This window comes from Trachurus trachurus (genome assembly GCF_905171665.1).
Source record: "Trachurus trachurus genome assembly, chromosome: 16".
NCBI lineage: Eukaryota > Metazoa > Chordata > Actinopteri > Carangiformes > Carangidae > Trachurus > Trachurus trachurus.
In genome coordinates, this window is record NC_139902.1 from 34,339,499 (window position 1) to 34,365,204 (window position 25,706).

The following is a 25,706-nucleotide window of genomic DNA, read 5'->3' on the forward strand; positions in this document are numbered from 1 at the left end:
ACCATAGTGTCATCGGGTTCCATTTGTATGTCCCGGACTTTACCCACAAAGTCTATAGAGTTTTGGATGTGGTGTGGGGTGTTCCCCACCAAAGGAGCCAAGATATTGGCTACGTGTTTGGCTATGTTGTAAGTGACCGAGTTTATGCTGCTGACAATGGGCCTGAGCGGGGACCCTTCTTTATGGATTTTGGGGAGTCCATATAGGCATGGGATTGAGTCCTGGGGGTAAAGCCGGTAGTGACTCCAACGACTGTCCAACGACTGTCGTTAGAACACAATAGGGCACTAACGAAGTCGAAACCAACTTCCCACCAACGACTGTCACTCCAACGACTGTCGTTGGCACTTGGAGCACAAAAGGGAACCAGTGACATCATCACCCTTGTGAACGCCCACACAAGAGGTTAAATAGTGAGTCTCCACACCAGATAGTTGGACCAGTCCCAGCCTGGTCAGCTGCGTACATGAACTGATGAAGCCTCTTGGATGAGAGGTGAAACGTCTTCCTAGACAAATAACTAAGTCCAGTTGCTTTCCATTTAACCTCCTTTGAGATCAATAATGAGTTTTAATATTCTCCAACAGAACTCCGGGTTGCACTTGTTGGGAAAACTGGAGTTGGAAAGAGCGCTTGTGGAAACACCATCTTAGGAAGACGAGTCTTTAAATCTGAAGTGTCTACAGCCTCAGTGACGGCTGACTGTCAGAAGGTAGCAGGACATGTTGATGGTCAAACAGTGGCTGTTGTTGATACTCCAGGTCTGTTTGACACTGAAAAAGAAATGAAGAATGTGATAACAGAAGTCGGTAAAGCCGTCTGCTTTGCTGCTCCTGGTCCTCATGTGTTCCTCATCGTGGTCCAACCAACCAGATTCACTAAAGAAGAACAAGACACAGTGAAGATCCTTCAGGAGATGTTTGGAGAAGAAGCAAGAAAGTTCAGCATGGTCCTGTTCACCCGTGGAGACGAGATAGAGGCGGATGGTGTTACCATAGAAACACTGATCTGTAGGAGTAAACGTCTCCGTGACTTCATCGGCCAGTGTGAAGGAAGATACTACGTGTTCAACAACAAAGACATGAAGAATCGAGTCCAAGTCACTGAGCTGCTGGAGAAGATCAACAGGCTGGTTGAGATGAATGGAGGAAGATGGTACACCAATGAGATGTTCCAAGCAGCTGAGAAAGCCATCAGAGAAGAACAGGAACGTCTACTGAGAGAAAATCCAGATATGGATCCTAAAGAAGCAAGAAAAAAGGCAGAGAAATTCAATTCATTTATTAAAGAGCTTGAGGAGGCAATTGTTGCTTTGGCTACTGCTGTTGGAGCTGCATTTGGTCCAGTGGGAGCTGCAGTAGGAGCTGGAGTGGCAGTTTGCGTGAAACTTACAGCGATAGTAGTTAAAAGAAAATGTTCCATTCAATGATATTTAATGATAAATAACCGTTATATTCTGTTCACAACTGGACAGTTGCATGTTAACAGGTTCATTGATCATGAACATTGTCATTAACCAGGCCGGGTATAAAAGTATAATTCGATTTTCTGTCAAAACCAAAAAACAGAAACAGCGCCCTCTTTTCCTTTTTTCGTTTTAAACCAAAAACGGAAAAACGTTTTTTGCTGTCAGCATCAAAACATGAAAATACGAAAAAAACAAAGTCAAATAAGGGCCCAAATTTGTTTTTGTTTTTTTCTTTTCTTATCAATATGACGGCGGACAGGCCGGAAGCGCAAATGAAGTGTAAAAACTTCAAGTAGCGTGCTAATTATCACAAACATTATACCGTTCTCTTTATACACCCATGTAGTAGCTACATTTATTTTAATAAAGTAAAACAGCTGATTGTTTGGGAGAACGTGATATATAATTAGGTTATTAGAGTGTTAGTGTGAATGCATATTGTGGAAAACTTTTTCTGCTATTACATTTCCTGCCTAAATAAATAAAGAGCATCTATAAAGTTACCAGCAGAGGTCCCCATCACCCACAGACTGACCACAATAATAGTATTAACTAGAAAAAGAAGCATTTCCAGCAGGAAATGCGTGTGAATGCTGAAAGCAGCTGAACGCTATTGCTGAATGAGATGAAGAAACTGCTGAGGGAATGTTAAAAAAGGCTAAAGCTAAAACATAAAACTTGAAGGCTGAGAGATGAATGTCTTTCTATGGGTGGAAGGAAGAGGCAAGAAAGAAAGAAGGAAGTAAAAAGACAGAGAAAAGGGGTAGAAGAAAGAAAGAAGATAAAGAGAGAAAAAGATGCAGAGAGAGGGGTATGATAGATAGAAAGAGATAGAGAGGGGTCAGAAAGCAAAGAAGGAAAGAAATAAAGAAGTAAAAAGACAGAGAAAGGGGGTAGATAGAGACAGAGGGGGATTACGGATAGAAAGAGATGGATGGATGGATGGATAGATGGATAGATAGATAGATAGATAGTAATGTAACCAATTACTTTACAGTAAAATGACAGTAACTAATAATATGTAATATATTATATTTTGGATGTAACTTGCCCAACACTGTCTGTGACACAGCCGCAGAGTGACAGAATGCAGTTGATGTTGTGGCTATACATCAACTGCACTGTCATCATAACTCATAAGTTCTCATTTTCAAATGATGATTGATACTATTATTGTGATTTGAAGCCGTGTCAGTCGTGACTGTGGGTGATGGGGACCTTTGCTGGTAACTTTACAGATGCTCTTTATTTAGGCAGGAAATGTAATAGCAGTAAAAGTTTTCCACAATATGCATTCACACTAACACTCTAATAATAATTATATATCACGTTCTCCCAAACAATCAGCTGTTATAGTTTCACTTTACTAAAATAAATGTAGCTACCACATGGGTGTATAAAGAGAACGGTATAATGTGTGTGATAATTAGCACGCTACTTTTATTTTGAAGTTTTTAGGGGCCGTGTCCACCAGACGTGTTTTCAGCCTCTGAGCGTCTACTTTCCATTCAAACCCTGTTGAGTTGGGCGCTCACAGCGCTCAGCGCCCTCGGCGGTAAAACGCCCTCGGCGCTTGCTTCTTTTTGTCGAAATGAAATGTCTGAACTTCAAAATAAAAGCCCAGTGAATTGCGTTATAGCCACAGACTGTAGATGAATGGCCTATAAAATCTTTTATTCTTTTCTTTGTAAATGTTGTGTTTTGAGCACATGGATACATTTTCACAGCTGTGTTTATTTTTACACATAGCGAAGCTGATCGTTAACTCATCTTCTACTGTTCTCCTCGCTGCGCTGGTCTCTGTCTCCGCTGCGCACACTATAGCACTTCGCTTCGCTTCCATTCAGTCAGATCATTTTCACAGCGGACTTCTTTGCAGCCTGATCCACCTGTTTGTGTACCTCTGTGACGGCTCCACCGTGCCATGAGACAAACATGCAAGAAGTAGCGCAGTTTATTGTGTTTCACCGGCGAGGAGCTGTCATTACGCGCGACCATTACGCACGGCGATTCCCCTCATCTAAGCTGCCAATTAGAGTGCCGGACTGTAGCCGAGGTCTGGGACTGGATCTCATGTTTTTTTTATTTTTTTTTATTTAAAGGTTTATTTGAAATGGGACCTCACATATTCATGAACATACAAAAAAAACAACAATTAATTGCAGTAAATATGTCGGATTTAGCTGGGAGCTAATTTCCATCCGTAGTCCCATTACACTTAATTAAATAAAATTACAATCAGACATTTAAAAACGATAAACATTTAAGACGATAGACAATAACCTCCGTAGGGTGTGACTGAAAAGAGTAAGAACTAAGGGGCCGCTGCCGCCTGCCAAATATGCCCGGGGTTGGAGATCTATCACCCAGCCCCATGCAGCATTATTCCATAAGGTGGCGAACGTTACTGCAGCAGATCGTAATATAGCTATATTCCTCAAATAACAAAACAATCAGTCAGTATTCAATTAATAGCCGGGTCTCATATAATGGCGCTCAAGCCATAAAAAAAAAAAATTAAATTAAAAACGATCTGCCGCCGCCTGGGACAAACTGAGGAGGAAATGTTCAGAAGCTCTTTGTGGACTGTCTGTGAAGACTGACTGGAGTGAAGCTGACCTCATCACGCTGTGAAAATGCTCTGACTGACCTGGGAGCGAAGCGCTGCAGCGTGCGCAACGGACAGACCGAGGCACGTGAGGAAGATGAACTAATGATGAGCTTGGCCGCTAATGTGTAAAAATAAACACAGTTGTGAAAATGTATCCATACGCTCAAAACACAACATTTACAAAGAAAAAAAAAGATTTCATAGGCTATTTATAGGCTACAGTACAGTGGCTATAACTCAATTCACTGGGCTTTTATTTTGAAGTTCAGACACTTCCAGGCTGTCATCGGCGTTAATGCAGGACTGAAGCTGACCTCACCCTCTGCTTCAGAGAGGGACAGCCTGTCCGGAGCCCGGTTGGGACCGGAGACGGGCCCAGAACATGTTGTGAAAATGATCTGACTGAATGGAAGCAAAGCAAAGCGCTACAGCGCAGCGGAGACAGAGACCCAGCGCAGCGAGGAGATGAGGAAGATGAACTAATTAACGATCAGCTTGTCGCTCATGTGTAAAAATAAACACAGCTGTGAAAATGTATCCATGTGCTCAAAACACAACATTTACAAAGAAATTTTTTTATAGGCCATTCATCTACAGTCTGTGGCTATAACGCAATTCACTGGGCTTTTATTTTGAAGTTCCGATACTTCTGGTCTGTCATCGCCGTTAATGTGTTGTTTAAGATCAAAAACGAAAAGGCAATCAAAATTTGACCGTAATTTGATTTTGGTTTCCTCGTTTTTTTGTTTTAAAAACAAAAAACAAAAAAACAAAAAACCAGCCTGAATTTTGGTTTTTTGGTTTTTGGTTTGAAACGGAAAACCAAATTACCAGCTTACTTTAGTTTTCTGACAGTTTGGTTTAAAGGAAAAATCAAACTAACGAAACGTACACGGACCCTGATGGATCAAACATGTAGTAGTAAACCTTTATTTTACCAGGCAAGAATTGCTAAGAATACATTCTTATTAAGGCAATGGTAACATGTGACTATAAAGGCTCTAGGAGGGGTACATGTGCAGCCTCCTTGTTTATTTTCTTCTAGTCTGTATTTTGTGCATCCTTAGGATCTCTAAAATAAAGATTTTGATGATCCGCAGAAAAAAACCTGTCCTGTTTTTATTTTCAACAATGACATCTGCAGGATCAGACAGTCTCAGATCCTGAGGAAGCCCAAAGGTAGAGACGCCAGTTTATTCAAGACGACCAATACAAGTCAATTACATAAAAAAAAAAACTCAGTTCGTATTTCAGAATAAAAACTAAAACATTTTACAGTTTTAAAGCAGAAGTAAGTGATATATTTGTGTTAATATAAGTCTTAAATAGTTATATCTTCCGACAGCAATCACTTCTATAGAGTGTTTGGTCTGAAACACGGGTCTGTCAGTCACTCTGCTCTGCTCTGAGCCGAAGAGAAAACATTTATCGTATCCTACAGTTTTTATCCAATGAGGAGAGAGAACGGCATGCAGGGCTGTGTGTGCAGCCAAGGAACGCCGTGAATGTGGTGACGTAGGGACGAGGACTGTTATGGTGCGTTCAAGGAAACTCGTAACTCGTGTTTTTCCGACCTGTGAAGTGGTACCAGTTCGATCTGGTACGAGTTCACGGGTCAGAAGTTACGAGTGGCCGTTATAGTGACTTTCACAGGTAAAACAGGTCGGAAAAACACGAGTGGGTTGCCTGGAACGCTACAAAGTCGTAAGTTGTGACTTGAAGCTGTAATTTACGGTTTCAAAAGCCTGCCTGGAACGCAGCATTAGCCAAAACGACCGGATCGCTTACTTCTGCTTTAACCCATAAGGACCCACGGTGACACGGGTGTCACACCGCCTTCAAGTGTCCTGGAAAGTTCCTTACAAATATTGATGTTGAACTTTTAAATCATGAAGTCCCTAAGTGACATCTACTCAACATCCTGGTGCAGTCACATGACTCTCTGTGAATCTCTCTATCCATGACAACATTTCCAAGATGGTGGCCAGCAGAGTTGGCACATTTCACAGAGGCAGCTACTTTTAAAAAGCTTGCTTTCTGTCAATAAAATAAGCCACCACCCATTTCACAATGCAAATCCTTTTATAACATGTCCCTTGTTGTATTTAACCTGTTCTGACCTCATTTTTTGAAGAAACTCATATAAAACAACTTCAGAAAATATTGCTGTGACATATACGTCACATCGGGCCATGTGACGCCTATGTCACAATCAGAAAAATGGCAAAGAACTGCTCAATTAAATTAGGTGATTCAGGTATTTTGAATTAATATACTCTATGTTGTTCAATTTAAAACATAATTTAAAAATGTTGACATAAAAATAATGTCAAATTCAATCAATATTTAATAAAATGATATATCAGTCCGGAAATTGAACCACAGATTTAGCAGAGACACTCAGTAAATTAACAAGATTTTAGTATCCCATGCTGGTCCCATATTAATGTAATTATGCTTTTTTGCCAACATGCAACAATCAGTTCTGTGAGTGGGTACCAATGTTTTGTGATTTCATAGTTAATAGAGATGATAAATAAAGAGACAACAACTGTGACAGGCTTTAAAAATGGATAAAAACCAATGCTGTTTCCCCTTACTGTCAGAAATGACCAGCCGACATTTTGATAAAGAGTGCCGTGATGAGTATTATATGAATCATTGGAAATGAAATGTAAGGCTGAGTGGTAAACAGCATCCAGTGGAATCAAAGTGGAACTAGCAGCTCTTCCATAGATGGCATATCCATAGTCTAAAACAGAGAAAAAATAGTGTCTCCAATTTTTTTCCTGTGGTGAGTAGGGAAACGGTGCTTATTTCTGTATAGAAAGCCAAGTATTGTTCTTAGTTTAGCAATGAGGGTGGTGATATGGTGCTTAAAATTAAGACAACTGTCCATCCAGATGCCAAGGTATTTGTAGTTGCAAAGAAAATTGTGGTTGCACAGCTTTTAAGGCTTCAGTAACTGGTTAAAGCCTTCAATATGAGGCAATATTCGCATTTCTATAGTGTTTGCCCTTATTTGTTGTGAAACTTGTCTTAAAAAGGTGTTAATAGTAACCAGCAAATTTGTAATTTTGATATATGTTATGGAAATGCAAATAAAAGGTCAAATTTGTGTTACAGAGCAAAAGAAAATGTCAAGCCCATTTATTTTCAAGTGACAATTTAAGTTACCAAAAAAGCCCGATGTGACAAATATGCAACATTCCAGATCTCTGACAATAGGTGGCGCTATTTAAAAAAAAACTTCAAAAATGTGTTCCATGCATTCCACTTGGTCTGTGTTTCACCCCACTTAATTTTCCTTCAAGGATAAATGGGTCTGGGTTCTTAGTGTGCGGGTTTCAATCAGATCAAACGGTCTCAGACCGCATACTAAGGAACCAACCCCTTTCTGCGGGGGCGGGGCTTAACTTCAGCTCCAAATCGGGGCGGGGCTTAACTGCAGTCTGCTAAAGGGGGCGGGGCTTAATCGCAGTCTGCTAAAAGGGGCGGGGCCACTAGAGCTACAACTAAGGATTATTTTCATTATCGATGAATCTGTTGATTATTTAAACGATTAATCGATCAGTTGTTTGGTCAATAAAATGTTAAAAACATCAACCAGTGTTTCTCAAACCACCAGACGACATCGTCCTCTAATGTCTTGTTTTGTCCACAAACCAAAGAGAGACTCAGTTTATTGTCATAAAGGAACAAAGAAACCAGAAATATTCACATTGAAGAAGCTGGAATCAGAGAATCTGGAGCTTTTTTTTAAATTAAATAAATATTTAAATATTCAAAATAAAAAGACAACCAATACAATTCGACACGCAGCCTTTTTTAATGTACCTGAAGTGTCCTTTGTGCAAGACACTGTCTGTGTGTGTGTTCTTTGAGACAGGAAGTGGAACCTGAAGCTCACCTGGATGTGGGTTGTTGCTAGGCAGCGTAGCTACATGAGCTGCAGGAAGCTAACACCCTAGAAAACATGTAATCTTTACCTATCTGTGCCTAAACTTAACCAATGGCTTCACTTACTTTTTGCTTTTTCCCCCCTATTTCACATCTGGACACGTCAGTTTTACTAAACTCAACCAGTCAGGAGTTCTCGACGAGATTTGATAAGATGCTACGTCACTTCCTGTAGCTCATGTAGCCTACGTTAGAGCACTGTAAAAGAGAGTTAGGACAGCATTGGTCCAATGGAAGCGCCTCCTGGTGGAGGAATATGGGTATTGCAAAAGCGCCCAAGAACTGACATCTCTGCATTGTTGGTGAATGAGCAGTGTGGTGTTTTCAATCATTTAAGGACATTTAAAGATCACCCACGTTCAAAAAATGAAAAAAAAGTAGTTGTCTACATGTTTCAATCTACATTTTGTAATAAACAAATTCTAAGTATAATCTGATATGACCCAGACACCTAAAAACAAAAACACGGCCGTTTTCATCAATTTACCAGCAAGTGAGCAACACACATACATTGGAGTGAATGGGTTTTCTGGGCGCTGTTGCAATACCCATATCCTGCCACTAGGGGCGCATGAGGCTTTAACCACGGGAGTCAGTGGTGGTGTCCTTACTCTCTTTTCCAGTGCTCTAGTGAAGCCTACGCCATCTAGCCACAACCCTGGATGTGATGCTGCTCCCTGATTGGTTGAGAGAGGAAGAGCAGGTGTCAGTGAATCACACGATGAAGATCTTCTGTTTCTTCTTGTTTCTTCTTTCTCTTCTTCCACTGTGTTTCTTCCTTTTCTTCTCCTCCTTCTTCTTATGTAAATACATTTGTTTTGATTTGACAAACAAATCGTCTCACTGATCCAGGTGCTGAAGCTCCGCCCCCTCCCTGAGTCGCAGGTGTGTGAAGTGACACATGGTTTCCTAGCAACACACACACACACACACAAACACCACACACACACACACACCACACAAAGAGTCGTGTTCAGTTTGCAGGTTTTTATTTATTTTAGCACATGAAGTGATCGGTGGACTACAGCTCCCAGAATGCATCTGGGTTAAGGCTCCAGCAGCTCAGCACCTGTCACCTGACCTGAGCTGTGTGTGTGTGTGTGTGTGTGTGTGTGTGTGTGTGTGTGTGTGTGTGTGTGTGTGTGTGTGTGTGTGTGTGTGTGTGTGTGTGTGTGTGTGTGTGTGTGTTAGAGCACTGGAAGAGAGAGTAACAATGCAGAGATGTCAGTTCTTGGGCGCTTTTGCAAAACCCATATTCCTCCACCAGGAGGCGCTGCCATTGGACCAATGCTGTTGTTACTCTCTTTTACAGCGCTCTAGTGTGTGTGTGTGTGTGTGTGTGTGTGTGTTTATTGCTGTCTCTCTTCATCCCAGAACAGGAAACAGTTCAGTACAAAAGTCTGGTTTACAAAATAAAAGTCTCCTGATTGTAACAAACAGCCGATCAATGATCAATAGCAACGAACATTCACTCGTTCATCAGAACCCTTTCACTTTCACATTCATGAGGACCTGGACCTGGACCGACCCTGCAGGTCTTCGTACCTGTCCAGGTGTGACCTCTGACCCCTGCTGCTGGGTGCTGTTGCCTAGCAACAGGCCGTACCTGCTTTTACAGTTCGTATTTCAGAATAAAAACTAAAACATTTTTAACAGTTTTAATGTAACAGTGTGCTGGTTTCAATCAAAACAAACGGTCTCCATGGAAACAGCAGAGTCTCGGACCAAGGGGGAGGAGTCAAAAGCTCTGGAACCAGGGAGGAAACACAACTACAGGTTTGTTTCAAAATAAAAGCCCTGATAATAAGCCCCTTAGCTTCAACTCCAAATTGGGGCGGGGCTTAACTACAGTCTGCTAAAAGGGGCGGGGCTTCAGTAGAGAGCCTTATGGTGAGGGGGCGGGGCTTAACGACAGTCTGCTAAAAGGGGCGGGGCTTCAGTAGAGAGCCTTAGGGTGAGGGGGCGGGGCTTAAGTAGGCTACAGTCTGCTAAAAGGGGCGGGGCCACTAGAGCTGCAACTAAGCATTATTTTCATTATCGATGAATCTGTTGATTATTTAAACGATTAATCGATCAGTTGTTTGGTCAATAAAATGTCTAAAAACATCAGTCAGTGTTTCCTAAAACACCAGACGACATCGTCCTCAAATGTCTTGTTTTGTCCACAAACCAAAGAGAGACTCAGTTTATTGTCATAAAGGAACAAAGAAACCAGAAATATTCACATTGAAGAAGCTGCAATCAGAGAATCTGGACCTTTTTTTTATTTAAAATAGTTGACAGTTAAAGGTAGAGTCTGGAGTTTTGTTTGTTGCAGTTTGTAAACAAAACATTCAGACTGCCCCCCTCCTCTCGGGCTAATCTGTGTAGCCCCCTGCCCCTGACAGCAGCCGTTGTCATGACAACAAAGGAAAGGAAATACAGTCTGAGTGAAGCGCTGGAGCCGTGGGCCGATAGCCGACCGTCACCAACACCGGGAGCCTCCGGTGTTATGTTGTTATGCCGTTGTGTTGAGCTGGGAAGACGGTGTTAGCGGCGGATGCTAACCGCTACCGCTAGCCGAAGTTAGCATCGAGCTAGCTCACTACAACGGTCCTCATACTTGTTAACAGTGTCGGTGACGGTGGGGAATCGGTCCGCGGCTCCAGCGCTTCACTCAGACTGTATTTCTTTTTCTTTGTTGTCATGACAACTGCTGCTGCTGAGAGAGAGACGTGCTAGCACTCGTTAGCATCAGAGACAGCTAGTGCGGCTAGCAGCCCTGAGCTACTACTATGCTGCATGTAGCTTCACCTGAGCTCCGTCATTGGCTGGAGAGAAAACACCGACTCTCTCTCCATAGATATCTATGCTCTCTAGCAACTCTCTGGCTCCACCCAGAAACGTCCACGTGCAACAAAACCTGAACAAAACAGAGCAAAAGACCAAAACACAGGGAGCAGCCCCCACCACACAGGACTAGAAGCCCAGAGGTGACGATTAAGACGGATTTCATCTGTACAAGGCTAAATTTTTGGGCACAAAACTCCAGACCCAACCTTTAATGTAATAACGGATTATTATTCTGTTAATTGATGAATTGTTGCAGCTCTAGTGGCCACAACTCAACTGATGCTACAGGTGTTTGTGGGAAAGTTTCACTGGGCATCAAACCACAGTCTAGTTCTGGTTCTGGTTCCACAGCTAAAAACCTCAAATTCTGACTCTTTCCTAATAATTTAAAGTGGTTCTGTGGAGGTTCTGGTCCTGGTCCGGGTCTGGACCGGGTCTGGACCGGGTCTGGACCGGCTACATGAGGCTGTTGCGGTCTGGGTTCAGTCTGGCGCTGCTGTTGGGGGCGGAGCCTAGCTGTCGGTGCAGCGCCCGCAGCTCCTTCACCTCCTCCAGAACCTCGCGGGCCTGAGTCCACGCGGCCGCCGCCTCCTCTAGCAGCCGCTCCGCCTCCGTCCTCCTCTCCTGCTGCTGCTGCTCGGCAACAACACCGCCGCCGTCGCCTGGCAACGCCCCCGCCCCCGCCCCCCTCGCCTCCATCAGCAGCCGCTCCGTCTGCTGCAGCTTCTGGCCAATCAGCTCCTGCAGCCGGCCGATGGGGGCGTGGCCAGGCGGCGTTGACGACAGCGACCCGTTCTTGTTCCTCGTCGTCGTCGTCGTCGCTCTGTCCTCGGAGTGCGACAGGATTTCGTCCATGGAAGCGCAGCGGCTTTTCTCCGTCGCCGTCGCCGCCGTCGTCACGTCTCTTCCTCCCGTTTTCTCCCAAACCGCCGGCGGCACCGCCTGGCGAGGAAGACTCTGCGATTTCCCAGAAGCCTCGGCAGCGGCGGTGGCAGCGGTGGTTCTGGCGGACAGAGCGCCGTCGGTCCGGGAGCGAGGACAGTCTGAGCCGCTGAGCTCCTCCTCCTGGATCAGGTCCAGAGTCAGAGTCCCGTCAGAGGAGCAGGAGGACGCCTAGTGACATCACCAACAACATTATGATGTCATCATCAAGTGATTTAACCCTTGTCACCACATCAATCAATCAATCAATCAATCAATCAATCAATCAATCAATCAATAGATTCTTTCAGTTCAAACAATCACAATCACAGAAACTTCATTAACAATGATTGGTCATAAAGAAGCTGCAGGCTGTTTGTCCATCGACTTATTCATCAATACGGTAAATATTACTCTAATAAAGTAAATATTAGTCTAAAGAGGTAAATATTACTCTAATAAAGTAAATATTACTCTAAAAAAAGGTAAATATCACTCTATTAGAGTAATATTTCCTTTTTTTGACTAATATTTACCTCTTTAGACTAATATTTACCGTATTAAAGTAAATATTAGTCTAAAAAGAGGTAAATATTACTCTAAAAAGTAAATATTACTCTAAAAAAGGTAAATATCACTCTAATAAAGTAAATATTAGTCTAAAAAAGGTAAATATTAGTCTATAAAAGTAAATATTGGTTTAAAAAAGGTAAATATTACTCTAAAAAAGTAAATATTACTCATAAAAAGTAAATATTACTCTAAAAAGGTAAACATTACTCTAATAAAGTAAATATTAGTCTAAAAAGGTAAATATTAGTCTATAAAAGTAAATATTAGTCTATAAAAGTAAATATTACTCATAAAAAAGTAAATATTAGTCTAAAAAAGGTAAATATTACTCTAAAAAGGTAAACATTACTCTAATAAAGTAAATATTAGTCTAAAAAGGTAAATATTAGTCTATAAAAGTAAATATTACTCTAAAAAAAGGTAAATATTAGTCTAAAAAAAGTAAATATTAGTCTATAAAGGGTAAATATTAGTCTAAAAAAGTAAATATTGGTCTAAAAAAGGTAAATATTAGTCTATAAAGGGTAAATATTAGTCTAAAAAAGTAAATATTAGTCTAAAAAAAGCTAAATATTAGTCTATAAAAGTAAATATTGGTTTAAAAAAGGTAAGTATTACTCTAAAAAAGTCAATATTACTCATAAAAAAGTAAATATTAGTCTAAAAAGGTAAATATTACTCTAAAAACGGTAAATATTAGATTTAAAAAGGTAATATTTCTCTGAGAAACAGAGCTTTTTTTCCCCTAAGTGAATGCAATACGCTTCCGTGATGAATTGATAACTGATGAGGTTAGGTACACGTGATGTTTTTGACGGCCGGTTGCCGTGGAGACGGTACTGACCACGGCCAGCAGGTGTCCTCGCGTCGGCGGCCGGCGGCTGTGAGGGATCCGGACTCGGTCGCGCGTCATGTGACTCAGCTGGGCGTCGTCCACCGTCACCTGTCGACACACGTGTTGTTGTCATGGAGACGGTCTCATGTCACTGTCAGCTGAGCTAGGCTACACGTAAACAACACAGTCTGTCGTCACGGAAACAGCACCACGTCAATACGCCACGACAGCGGCTCAGGTTCAATCAGAGGCTGGAACACCGATCGATCAGAGTATTGATCAGAGTATTGACGGGTGGAAAAGGCAAAAAGCCACTGTCGTTACACACAGACACACACAGGAAGTCACACACACATGAATGTTCACACAAACACACATTAACACAACAGGAAGTTGGTCAACAGTGACAAACAGGAAGTCCAAGACAGAGGCTGTTTTCGAAACCGCATACTACCGTACTGCCTACTGCATACTGTGTTAGTATGTAGCCTACTGCCTACTACATACTGAATGTGGGATTCAGTCTGCTACATCAGTAACGTTCAGCCCGCAGTATGCAGTATACAAGTTTCCCAGAATGCATTTCACAGCAACCGGTAGCGGTAGCTGTAAAACAGGCTAAAAGCTGTTTTATTTCCCGCTCTAGCGCTGTTATTATGTAACTTTATTAAGTTTTAATATGTTTTCATGTGAGAAAGTAACTGTTTAGATCCCAAATATACGGCCAGTTTATCTAAACGACGGCTGTTCAAAAGTTTCGATGTTTTTCAGAGAAGTGAAGCTGGTCTGCAGAGCTGCTCGGCCGGCCAACCTCCGTCGTCATCCCGGGGGAGAAAACCATCGCTAATTAACTTACCCGCAGGTTTTTAGAGGTTTACCACCGGCTGGTTACATTATTTCTAGGAGATAAATGTTGGTCTCAGTGATGAAATCTAACGGCTGTATCAGTAGCATTAGTTAGTCTGAATGTAAAGTGAAGCTTCCTGTGTGTATTGGACAGAAGAGCAGCGCTGCCTCGGGGCTCTGGAGCCTACGGACACAAACCACCACATTTACATCAAGAAATACATGTTTTACTATCAACACATCAGTCTGCAGTAAGTTTTATTTTATTAAACTATAGTTACGGTACACGGATAAGATACTTCACTACTCTAAACCGTCTTATGCGGTATGCGGTTTCGAATGCAGCCTGAGAGAAAGAAAGCTGATGAAGAAGAAGGAGAAGAAGGTTTATTTCTGTCTGCACCTCGTCCAGGATTCGGTTCTTGGCTCTGGTCATGGCGGCGTTCAGGACGTTGATCCAGGATTCTTTCTCCTCGGGACTGACGGCCAGGAAGACCAGGTTAGGAACCTACACACACACACACACACACACAAGTTATCATATTAGACATTCATCGCAGCCCTTTTCTCCTGTTCCTAATGTCATTAAATCATTTGGTAGAAGAGCTTTTATGTTGCAGGCAGCAGCAGATTGGAACAACCTTCCTGCTAATATCAGATCCAGTTCCTCTCTTGGTATTTTCAAACATGCTCTGTCTTCTCATCTCATGGTGACCTGTTCCTGTTTTCACTGAAGACGCATTTCTGATTTGTTGAACTGACACTAATCATTATATTCTGTCATTTCAGTCTCAGTGTTGACCTTTGTGGCCTTATTGTGGTTGTTTTGTTTTGTCCCAATGTAGATACATTAAAGCAGAAGTAGGCGATATTTTTGTGTTACTATAAGTCTTAAATAGTTGTATCTTCTGACAGCAATCACTTCTATAGAGTGTTTGGCCGAGCCGAGCCGAGCCGAGCCAAAGCGCACTAGTGGAAATGCGCCATAACTGACAGGCGGCCATCTTGTGTCAGTTTCCCTCTGGCTCTGCTGCAGTAAATGAGGGTCCAGTCGTATAACTCATGACATGTGACATGTCTGTATATAGATATTATTACTGTAACTATACAATTACATCATGTTACTTTATTGTTTCATGGTTCTAATTATCTGTGATTCTAAGTGTCAGTATCATCGCTGCATTTCTGTCGTTCATAACAAACCAAAATGTTTGACAATCGGTCAGAGACTGATCCAGATCTGGTTGTTTCACTAGAACATGAACCAGAGGGTTAAAGCTCTGAGGGAGAAACTGAGCCAAGATGGAGGACGCTGCCTATATACAACTAGAGACAGACAGGTGTACCATGTTTCCCGGGGAGCTGCAGCGCTGCAGTCAGACAGACAGACAGGTAGAGAGACAGACAGGTGTACCATGTTTCCCGGGGAGCTGCAGCGCTGCAGTCTGACAGACAGACAGGTGAACAGACAGACAGGTAGAGAGACAGACAGGTAGTCAGACAGACAGACAGGTGAACAGACAGACAGGTGTACCATGTTTCCCGGGGAGCTGCAGCGCTGCAGTCAGACAGACAGGTGAACAGACAGACAGGTAGAGAGACAGACAGACAGGTGTACCATGTTTCCTGGTGAGCTGCAGCGCTGCAGTCTGAACTTGCTGTGGTTCTTCTTGCTGCGGCTCTTGTTCTTACGGAGTTCTTCACAGCGCTCGTAGTCCGACAGGTCCAGAACCTCCTCGGCCCGGCCCAGCTCCTTCACCTGCAACAACCACGGTTCAAGATGAGCCTTTACCCTCAAACAACACAACCATGATGTCATTTCACTGTGGACCGGTTCAGTAAAGGGTTATTCCACCTGTTTATTCTGACAGAGCTGTTCATACGGAGCGTTTTCATTCAGTTTGGACTCTGGACTGATTCTAGTCTGAACATCTGGCTCCATGTGAACTCGCATACAGATAACAGGAGTAAATGTTACTCTAAAAAAGGTAAATGTTGGTAAATGTCACTCTAAAAAAGGTAAATGTTACTCTAAAAAAGGTAAATGTTACTCTAAAAAAGGTAAATGTCACTCTAAAAAAGTAAATAGTCTAAAAAAGGTAAATATTAGTCTAAAAAGGTAAATATTACTCTAAAAAGTAAATATAACTCTAAAAAAAGTAACTATTACTCTGAAAAGCAGACGAAAATGACAAAAAAAAGTAGTCTAAGTAAAAATGACTCTAAAGAAGTAAATATTAGTCTAAAAAGGTAAATTACTGATATGAGAGGCTAGCAGTTTCCCTTTGTTTCCAGTCTTTATGCTAAGCTAAGCTAAGCTAAGCTAAGCTAAGCTAAGCGCTGGAGACACGTGTTGTGTATTTGTGTGTATTTGGTTGTTGTTCATGTGTGTCTGGATTTGTTTGTGTTGAGTCGTCTGGGCCACCGTCGTTTGTAAATTCAAATTCTGAAACTTTGTTTAAATCCACACACACAGTGAGGACACACAAACACACACACAGCAGGTAAATCCTCCGCTCATTAATCACTATGGAAACAACATCCATTATTCACCAGCTCTAAACTGAGACTTCCTGGGAGAGAGGCCACGCCCACACACACACACACATACACACTCACACACACACACCTACACACACACACACACACACACAGACACACACACACACACACACACACTGAGGTCGGTCGCTGCCTCCGGCCTCCAGACGATCAATAATCAATAATCAGACGTTTACATCACCAGTCTGTGAGCTCATTATGGGCTGTAGAGCTGTCTCTCGTTAGTTCAAGCTAGCTACATGGAGGGTAGGTTAGCTTCCTGTTTCAAAGTAAAAGCACAAATTCGTCATGGTTTTCTGTATGTAAAGGGCAACGGGTGTTTTATTTTGTCAAAGTAACAGGAAGTGCGTTGGTCACAACGGCTAGCTTGAGTAGCGCCGAATTCGTCCCAACAAAATAGTAAACAGCTGGTATTTAGACAAATTAACGACACACTGCTGATCTAAACGGCTACTTTCAGCTCGGGTAGGAGGCAGGCTAACACTACCCATGCACTTCCAGTGTTTGAGCTAAGCTAATTAGCGACTTTAGGTGGAGGCAGGCTATCACTAGCCTCGAAAACCAGCCTCTCACGGAAATGCATTTCATTTCATTTCTCAGAGAGTCTGGCCTCATCCCCCCTCTAAGCGTTTGGGGGGTGGGAGCTGGGCGGGAGCAGTAGCAAAGACGGTTTAATATCTTTGGTAGTAGCGTTGACAGACAACCCCATTCAGCCAATCAGCAAGTTGGTGTAGTGACGGGGCGTTGCACCAGTCGGTCCCTGATTGGCCAACGTGCTGTGTCAATCACAGCGGCGACGCTGATTGGCTCAGCCTTCTGGGTTTCGGTCCAAACGCTTACAGCGGCAATGAGGCCAGACTCTCCCTCGGAATGAAATGAAATGCATTTCCGCGAGAGGCTGGTTTACGAGGCTAGGCTAACACTACCTATACACTTCCAGTGTTTGAGCTAAGCTAATTAGCGGTGCACCAGCTCTGCCTGAGGAAGTGAAGCTTCAGAACCAGAACCAGAAACCAGGACCAGGACCAGAACCAGTGATGTTCTGTTGTCTGGTTCCTTCAGGTTCTGTCTCAGAGCAACATAAAGGTTCTGTGAGGACGATCTGGGTTCTGTTACATCAGTGAAACCCGACCTCTCTCTCTCTCTCTCTCTCTCTGTCTCTCTGAAACTCGACTCTGCAGAACGACGCTGTAGAAAGTGGATGAGGAACTTTCTGTTTCCACTCAGAACCAACAGAACCAGTCAGAATAAGTCAGAACCAACAGAACCAACATAACTTCTCCATGATATTCTGTAATTTCCCAGCTTGGGATCAATAAAGTATATCTATCTATCTATAGACCGAATCTCCTTGTTGTTTACATTCTACTTCCTGGTAGAAAACCAGCACGTAATTTGAATGAGATCAATAGTAACGAACGAGAGTTAAGCTATATATCATATTTTTCACGCCCCATCACCGTTTAGACAAATCTGAAATGATTGAAGAAACATTACTATTTCTGTGTGTGTGTTTTGTGTTGCTATGTGTTGTATTTATTCAGTTTGGGGGAATCACAGTGTCTAGAAAGCATCAGTGGCTCAGCTGACAGGGACAGCTAACGGTAGCTAAGCTAACGGTAGCTAAGCTAATGGTAGCTAAGCTAACGGCGGTAGCTAAGCTAACAGCAGCTAAGCTAACATCAGGACGTCAGCTGTTAAAACCCTCCCGTTGTGGGACACGACATGAAACTACTCCAGTTAGCTCAGTCATGTTGGAACTCAGATATCCGCTGGAGAAAATATTTTTTCATGGAGCGTTTATTGAGTCACTGAGTTATTAAAGTTAAACAGGTAGCTAACCGTTAGCCCGGCTAATCTATGATAACCATGACTAATTACAAAAATGTGCACTCAGAAATAGTAATGTTTGTCCAATCATTGGTTTTATAAACTTTACAAACATCAGATTAGTCTAAACGGTGAAATAGTGACATGAAAAAGTAGATAAATATAGTGAAACTCTCGTCCGTCACTATTGTTCTCATGCTGGTTTTCTACCAGGAAGTAGTAAACAACAAGGAGATTCGGTCTAGTGATGCAGCTGAACATGACAGCTACAGTTTATATGTAATAATGAACTACTGTAAACACCCTGACAGCTCTACTTCACTGCTGACTGGGACCATCAGAACATGTCTGTGATTAGATCCGTCTGGCCCCGCCCCCTCTCACCTGTTAGCCCCTCCCCCTCTCATGCATTGGCCCCGCCCCCTCTCACCTGTTAGCCCCTCCCCCTCCCATGCATAGACCAGAGCGGCATTTTTATGCAAATGAGAATGACTGATGCATCCTGGGTAATTTAGGGGCAGCATTGAAAAGTTCAGCCTAACTGGCTTAACAAACTAAGTAACAAAAAGTTGTCTATTAACAGGCTGTTTACAGACAACACTGAGCCAAAACCTCCCGGTGATTCCACCAAATACGTGTAGATGTCTGGGTCAGACATTTCTGGCCACTGTGTGGAGTCATTGATCACTGTGGGAGGCTAAAGGAGCATACCGTAGATTCATTCATTGTAGTTTTTCAAGATAGCGTGAACGGTGGGTTTCAAAGAGGGAGTCAGAATAATTATGAGACATAGTGCTACAAAAGAAACAAAAAATAAAACATTCAGATTGATTGTTAGTTAGTCTACGCTCCATCAAAACACAAAAAGCCACTGAGTGCAATTTAGTAAAAATGCCGGGTCGCTGCCCCTAAATTACCCAGGATGCATCAGTCATTCTCATTTGCATAGAGATACCGCTCTGGTCTATTGGCCCCGCCCCCTCTCACCTCCTTCTCACAGATGAACAGCTGGTCTCCTCTCAGGACCACGTAGCGGTTCTTCCAGATCTCCCTGAAGATTCCTCGGCCACAGAACTTCCTGATCCAGCCCAGTTTGTCCGGCTGCTGGTTCTGAGGCGCCGAGTCCTGAGCCCCCTGGAGAGGACAGGTGATCAATACAATACAGTACACTCATCAATACCTTACAGTTAAACCTGTTGATGTTCCTACAGGACTCCAGGTAAACTTAAAGCTGTGCAGAAAAGAAAATTGAATTTAAGTCCACTGTGGGTCCTAACATTAGTGTAATAACTCTATCAGACGATGTAGGCCAAACTTTGTGCAAAATTCTATTTTTGAGTAAATCCGGGATGAAAGTGTGCATTTTTTTTCGCATTGGATAATGCAGGAGCACGGATTATACGTTGGCACAGCAGAAGATGATAGAATTTGTAATTTATGTGACATCCAAGAGGTGGAGAATTAAATTCATTTTGTGTTCTACTGTCCTTTCTATGACTCTATAAGACACAAATTGCTTAGTAAAGTAGATCCAAATAACGAATGTGTGTGGTTGGACGATGCTGAGAAGCTAAAACTTCTTTTTCATTTGAATATTTTTGCATTTTCTTTATTTCTTGAAAAGGCTTAGGCAACGAGACGAAGAGAGATATATAGTTAAATACTGAAAGTAACTTAATGTTTATTTATGTCACACCTGTGTGGCAGCTAACACCAACAGGAAGAACTGTTTAGTCTTTGTTTTTTGTATTTGTTATTGTGTCTTGTAATCCCATATGGGATGGGCCACAGTGGTGGCATGACACGGAAATAAAACATTCATTCATTCATTCATTATACGTCAGTCTGCTCACGATTCACCAGCCACTGATATTGGATCCATCATCCGTCAATCAAACGTCTGAGACACACACACACACACACACACACACACACACACGGAGCTCGGTCTCGCCCCAAGCTTTGAATATCCCGCCCGCTCGATAACGACCAATCAAATTCGTTTTCATCACTCGGGTAAACTCGTGTTGCAGCTCGTGACAACTCGGCGCGACAAACAGGACAAACGGCCGTTTCTGTAGCTACACCTTTAATAAATTCAACAGCACCAGATGTTTGCATGAAATATAAAAGGACAATTGTTTGTGTCAAAGTTCTCAAAGAAAGAAACTGTCTGTGTATTGATGAATTATTATTAGAGATAAAATAACATTTAGAACCAAAATGTTTTCTATCGGTGTCTAGTCTACCCAGTTACTGAAACACAAGAAAGAAGCATCTTTTAGTTTCAGATGGAGGCCTGTTGTCTGGATGGACAAGAGGTCAACAGCTTCAGAACCAGAGTAGGAGACTAAACTACACAGCTTCACTACAGCTGCTGTAAGCTGCTGGGAGTTAAAGGGATAGTTCAACATTTTGTCAAATTGGCCCATTGCCATAATCCCTATAGTCATAGCAGTAGGTTCGTTACCTTTGATTGTCGGTGCATGTTGTTTTTAGAACGGCGGAGCAGAGCCGTGAGCTGCTCAGAGCTACGCTACGGAGGCTCATTATGGGATTTCTTGGTTTCCCTCATCAAACTCATCAAATACACAATCCAACAACTCCACAACGCTCTGGTGGACAAGTTGTGAGCTGCACATTCACCACGCTATGAGATAATAACACAACGTTACCACACAGAGTTGTTTTAGAGGGAAATGCAGAGACTGATGATGAAAAACTGTCCCTGAAGGCAACACGCATCAGTGGTTTTACACGAATTTCCCTCTTTACCTCATCAGTTCGTGCGAACTAGTGAGACTTGTTGCGTACGAACTGATGATGAAGCCCCTTGGATCAGAGGAGAAACGTCTTCCCAGACAAATACAAGTCCAGTTGCCTACGACTCAATTTGCCCAGAAAAGAACGATGAGCACTTTGCACTTTGCCCATCACACACATATAACAATCAACATCTTGCTGCTATGAGCACTTTGCACTTTGCCTGCCTCATACATGGTTCTGTATTGTCTAAGTGTTGTCTATTGTCTAATTGTGTCATTCTATGTCTCACCTTTGTATAGTAGCTTGTGGTCTGTGTAATTCTGTGTATTTTATCATTTTTATGTTATGTGTAGGGACTACAGATGGAGCTAAATCTGGTGCAACCATCTCTTCGTTTTTTTTTTCTGCAAATGATTAATGTAATTGTACACTGTCCCTTAATAAACTAATGAACTAAACTAAACTAAACTAAGAACGATGACCTGGATGAATGAGAATATCCACAGACACCACCTGAAATGTTAGGAAAATACAGCCCTGAGTTGAATTTACCCGGAACTGTCCTTTAAATGCCCTAACACATGTGTAGAGTCTACTTAGTAGAGTATGAGCAGGCTACAGCTAGTTCTGTCTTTTTACCTTCACCTTTGTATTATTATTTCATTCATTCATGCATGTATTTAACTTTTTATTTTCTTTAGTTATTTATATTAATTTATTTATGTAGCTGTTTTGTTGTTATGTCTTATGGTTGTGTGTTCTACATGTTTAGGGCAGGAGTCACAGTGGTTATATACTATATACTGTATATATCCTATATAGGCTATATGTGTCTGTGTGTGTTAATATGATTGGAAATAAATAAAGATTTTGTTGGGAATTCAATGTGTTGATGTTTTATCACAGTTCAGATTCTCAACAAACTTTATTGACACTGAGAGTGAAGACGGGCGTGTGTGTGTGTCTGTGTGTGTTGTGAGTCGTCTCTCTCTTTCTCATTCAGATGTTTTGAGTCTTTTGTGATGTAGATCAACAACAACAACAGCTACACAACAACAGCTCCTCCTCGGCCCTCAGCTACTGATCAGATCAGAACTGACTCGTCACCACCAGCTGTGACCAGACTGAACTTTACTTTCATTTCTCTTTTATTGATTATTGATTATAGACAGTTTGTGCAGCAGCAGCAGCAACGTCATCAGGGTTTATTGATCATGAATGAACTCACAAACTCAGCTGGATGGATGGATCTATCTGTATCTGTGATGTAACAATATAAACACATCACAGTTAGAAGATTTTAGCACAACATCGCAGGGAGAAGAAATTGAGACGGTAAAAGATTTTAAATATCTGGGTTTTCTCATATGTGGTATTGTGTTACAGTGTGAGTCTGAGTCAGGCCTCTCCAACCACAGTTAAGTCAACTGCATCTCTGTATAATCAAACCATAAAAATAATGTCCAAGAAACCAATAAAGTGGCATCACTGTCTCATCTTGAAGCAGTAGACTATAATTTGCTTAGTTTTGACAATTTCTTAAAATTGTCGTCTGTCAAACTGGTTTTTAAGTGTTTGCGGAACTTGAATCCAGATGTGGAATTCACTACCGACTGAAATAAAACTGACCCGAGACATTAGAAGTTTTAATACAAAGGTTAAAATCTGGCTGAAACTAAATCAGAACTGTCTGCATTTTTAATGTGTCATGACTTGTTATGATTTTAGATGTATTGTACATTTTATAATGTTGTTATGTAACTTTGATGTCTTTCTTCTTACCTTCTTGTTTCTACTAAAAGCCTAGTTTAGCTATAATCTCTGTCTGCAGAACATCAGTCACATCGACTTGTTTATTAACCTGCATTGTCCCAATCAAATAAACTGAATTAAATTAAATTAAATAAATAATGAAGTTCTTCTCTCTTCTTTATTTCCTGTTGTATTGATTATTGATCAGGTTCAAACGGGTTCACCTCAGGTTGTGACTCTGTTTGTGTTGTGAGTCCATTTAACGGCTGAAACGTGAGTTACCGACTGACACCCGATCCTCTCTACCTCTCTGTGTGTCTGTTTGTCTCTTTCTCTTCTCTCTCAGCTGTTCTCATCATATTCAATCATATTCTTCCATCATTTCCTCTTCCCCTCAGCAAAAAGTCGTTTATTGGAAATGAATAACACTGTAAAACTTAAGTTATTGCTGTAAAACCTTAAAAACCTTTTAACTTTGATGAAGCACATATAATGTAAAACAAAATTATTTTTGCCAAAACGTTTCTGGGCCTCGATGTTGATTTGCACTGTTTTTATGTTGCTGGAGGAAAGAAGGCAAAAACTTTTGGTGAAATGTTAAAAACGTTCAATAAAATTCAACATTTTAGGTGCAAAAAAAAAAAGGGAAAAAAAAGTGTACTACAAGTATAGCCTATTCATTTATTTATTTTTTATTTTTTATTGAGGCAGTAGGCTACACTAGAAAGTGTACTTTTATAAACTTGAAATGTTCCAATTCAGTCAGAAGAAGTATAAATTAGTACAAGTAGGCCTACATGGTCCATAGTATACTTGCTATAGGCTTATACTTATACTCAAGCATACTCAATAAAATGAACGTCAAGTAGGCTATGCACACAGCTGCCAACTCTTTCTTTTCTGGTTTCTCTGTTATGTTATGCTGTTTATGTGTTTGTGTTTGTGCTATGAGCATGGTGTGTGTGCGAGCCACCAAATGGAATTGCCCTTTAAGGGATTAATAAAGTAGTCTTGAATCTTGAATCTTGAATCAATAGGCTACTATTTTTTGCTGAGGGTTTTCTTTACTTTTAACGGTTTAAATAACGAGGAGCGCCGCTCTTATTGTGAAAAGCGGAAGTGTGTCCTATAATAAGCAGCCATAGGGCCGCTGTTCCTTCACAATAAAAGCCTGAGAGAGAACTCCTGACTGAGGCTTTTGTTCCTCCGGCTTCGGTTGAACCCCAACACCGGTGTCCGGTAACACTCACCCGTTTCCCGGACTGGTTCTTCTTCATGCTGCTGGTTCTGGTTCTCCTTCCTCCTCCTCTCCCCCTCCTCCTCTTCCTCCTCTCCTCCTCCTCCTCCTCTACACTTTCTTCACGGTAACTCCGTTATTCCTCCTGTGGTAGGGGCGGGAGAGCCAGAGAAGCAGAGAAGCAGATGAGGCGGTGGTAAAGTCCAGTCAGCGGGAGCAGCGGAGCCTCTTGGCCGCTTGAGGCAGCTGCTGCTCGGTCTCAGTCCGCTGCTCCTCCCGCTGCTCCTCCCGGTGCTCCGCTGCTGCTGCCGCCGCCTCTAGTGAAGCTGTGAGCGGCCAGGAGCCGCACGGAGAGTCGGTGTCCGGTTACTCCTCCTCCTCCTCCTCCTCCTCTTCCCTCCTCCTCCTCCTCCTCTTTACCCCCCTCTTCCCTCCTCCCCCTCTTCCCCCCTGCTGCTCAGCGGCTCCTCGGCAGCGGTACAGCGCCCTCCCCCGGCCGGACACAGGTTCGAGCCCCCCACCACACCTCTACCTCTACCTCGACCACCACTCCCTACCTGTGTGACGTCACCTGGTCACAGAGATGACAACAATACACCAAAATGGGGCTGTGAAACTTTACACAATGAAAGTATTCATGAAATGTAACATTTTTTGTATTACAAGTTTTTTTGAAAATTAATTTTAATATGCAAATGAGCCTTAGACTAATCAAATATGCCCAAAATACACCCGAATAGGCTTGTTTGTTTTTTTTCTTGAAAAATGTTACATTTCATAGATACTTTAATTATGTAAAGTTTCATTGTGATAGCAGTAAAGGAAAACAATAGCCCCACTGCGGCTGAAATTTAGCAGTTGTGCTAAGTCCGGCACATTTACACTGATGCTTAATGCGTCAGTGTTGATGAATGTGCACTGTCCCAATTCAATAAATAAAGAAATGAAATGAAATGAAAATACCATTGGGGTGTGTTGTTGTCAGCACCATAGACTTTATACAGTAAATAATGATGAGAATTAAACATATTTCCTCAACTAGGATTCATTAGGACTTTTAGTTTGTTATTCTGGATGCCTCATACAAATGAAAAATGTCCAGAATCCAAACCAGCCTGGATCAGTTCACCAATATGCAACAACAACAATAAAGGACATTACAAATAAAAAAGACATGAAAACAACTGTATTTTTGAGAGAGTCGATATCTAGCTCCTCTTTAAGAACATTTAGATTCATTTTCTGGCCATGTTTATTGTTCATGTTCCTAAATATATTTATTTTTAAATGTATCCCCCCCCATCATTCCTTTATGTCCATGTCGACCATGTTTCCTCTTGTTTTTTGTGTATTACAGTAATGTATCTAATGTGTTAATGTGTTTCTATAGTTTAATGTTTTTGTTCTGAGGTCTTAGATGAGGCTGTCATGGCACCGCATTAAAAAAAAGCACACAATAAAGGTTACTGGAGTGTGTGTGTGTGTGTGTGTGTGTGTGTAATCTGGTTGAACA

At 42.0% G+C, this 25,706-nt stretch overlaps 2 protein-coding genes across 2 annotated transcripts in view; one reads left to right on the forward strand and one right to left on the reverse strand.

Annotated features, from left to right (window-relative positions):
- LOC310999155 (GTPase IMAP family member 8-like) overlaps positions 1-8,689 on the forward strand; it is a gene marked incomplete at both ends in the record, with an annotated part of 22,165 nt that extends 13,476 nt beyond the window's left edge. The window contains 2 exons of the mRNA XM_083989479.1: positions 588-1,261; positions 8,663-8,689. Of these exons, the coding sequence (XP_083845605.1) occupies positions 588-1,261; positions 8,663-8,689 (701 nt within the window). The remainder of the gene's footprint in view (positions 1-587; positions 1,262-8,662) is intronic.
- Positions 8,690-11,327: 2,638 nt separating this feature from the next.
- plekho1b (pleckstrin homology domain containing, family O member 1b) lies at positions 11,328-24,242 on the reverse strand (the record flags this gene model as incomplete). The annotated part of the gene is made up of 6 exons (XM_083989480.1): positions 24,207-24,242; positions 19,426-19,572; positions 15,665-15,805; positions 14,450-14,554; positions 13,210-13,308; positions 11,328-11,984 (listed from the first exon to the last, which is right to left on the reverse strand). The coding sequence occupies exons 1-6, from the start codon at positions 24,231-24,233 to the stop codon at positions 11,328-11,330; spliced, it is 1,176 nt and encodes a 391-aa protein (XP_083845606.1). The 5' UTR covers positions 24,234-24,242.
- Between the last annotated feature and the right edge of the window lie 1,464 nt (positions 24,243-25,706).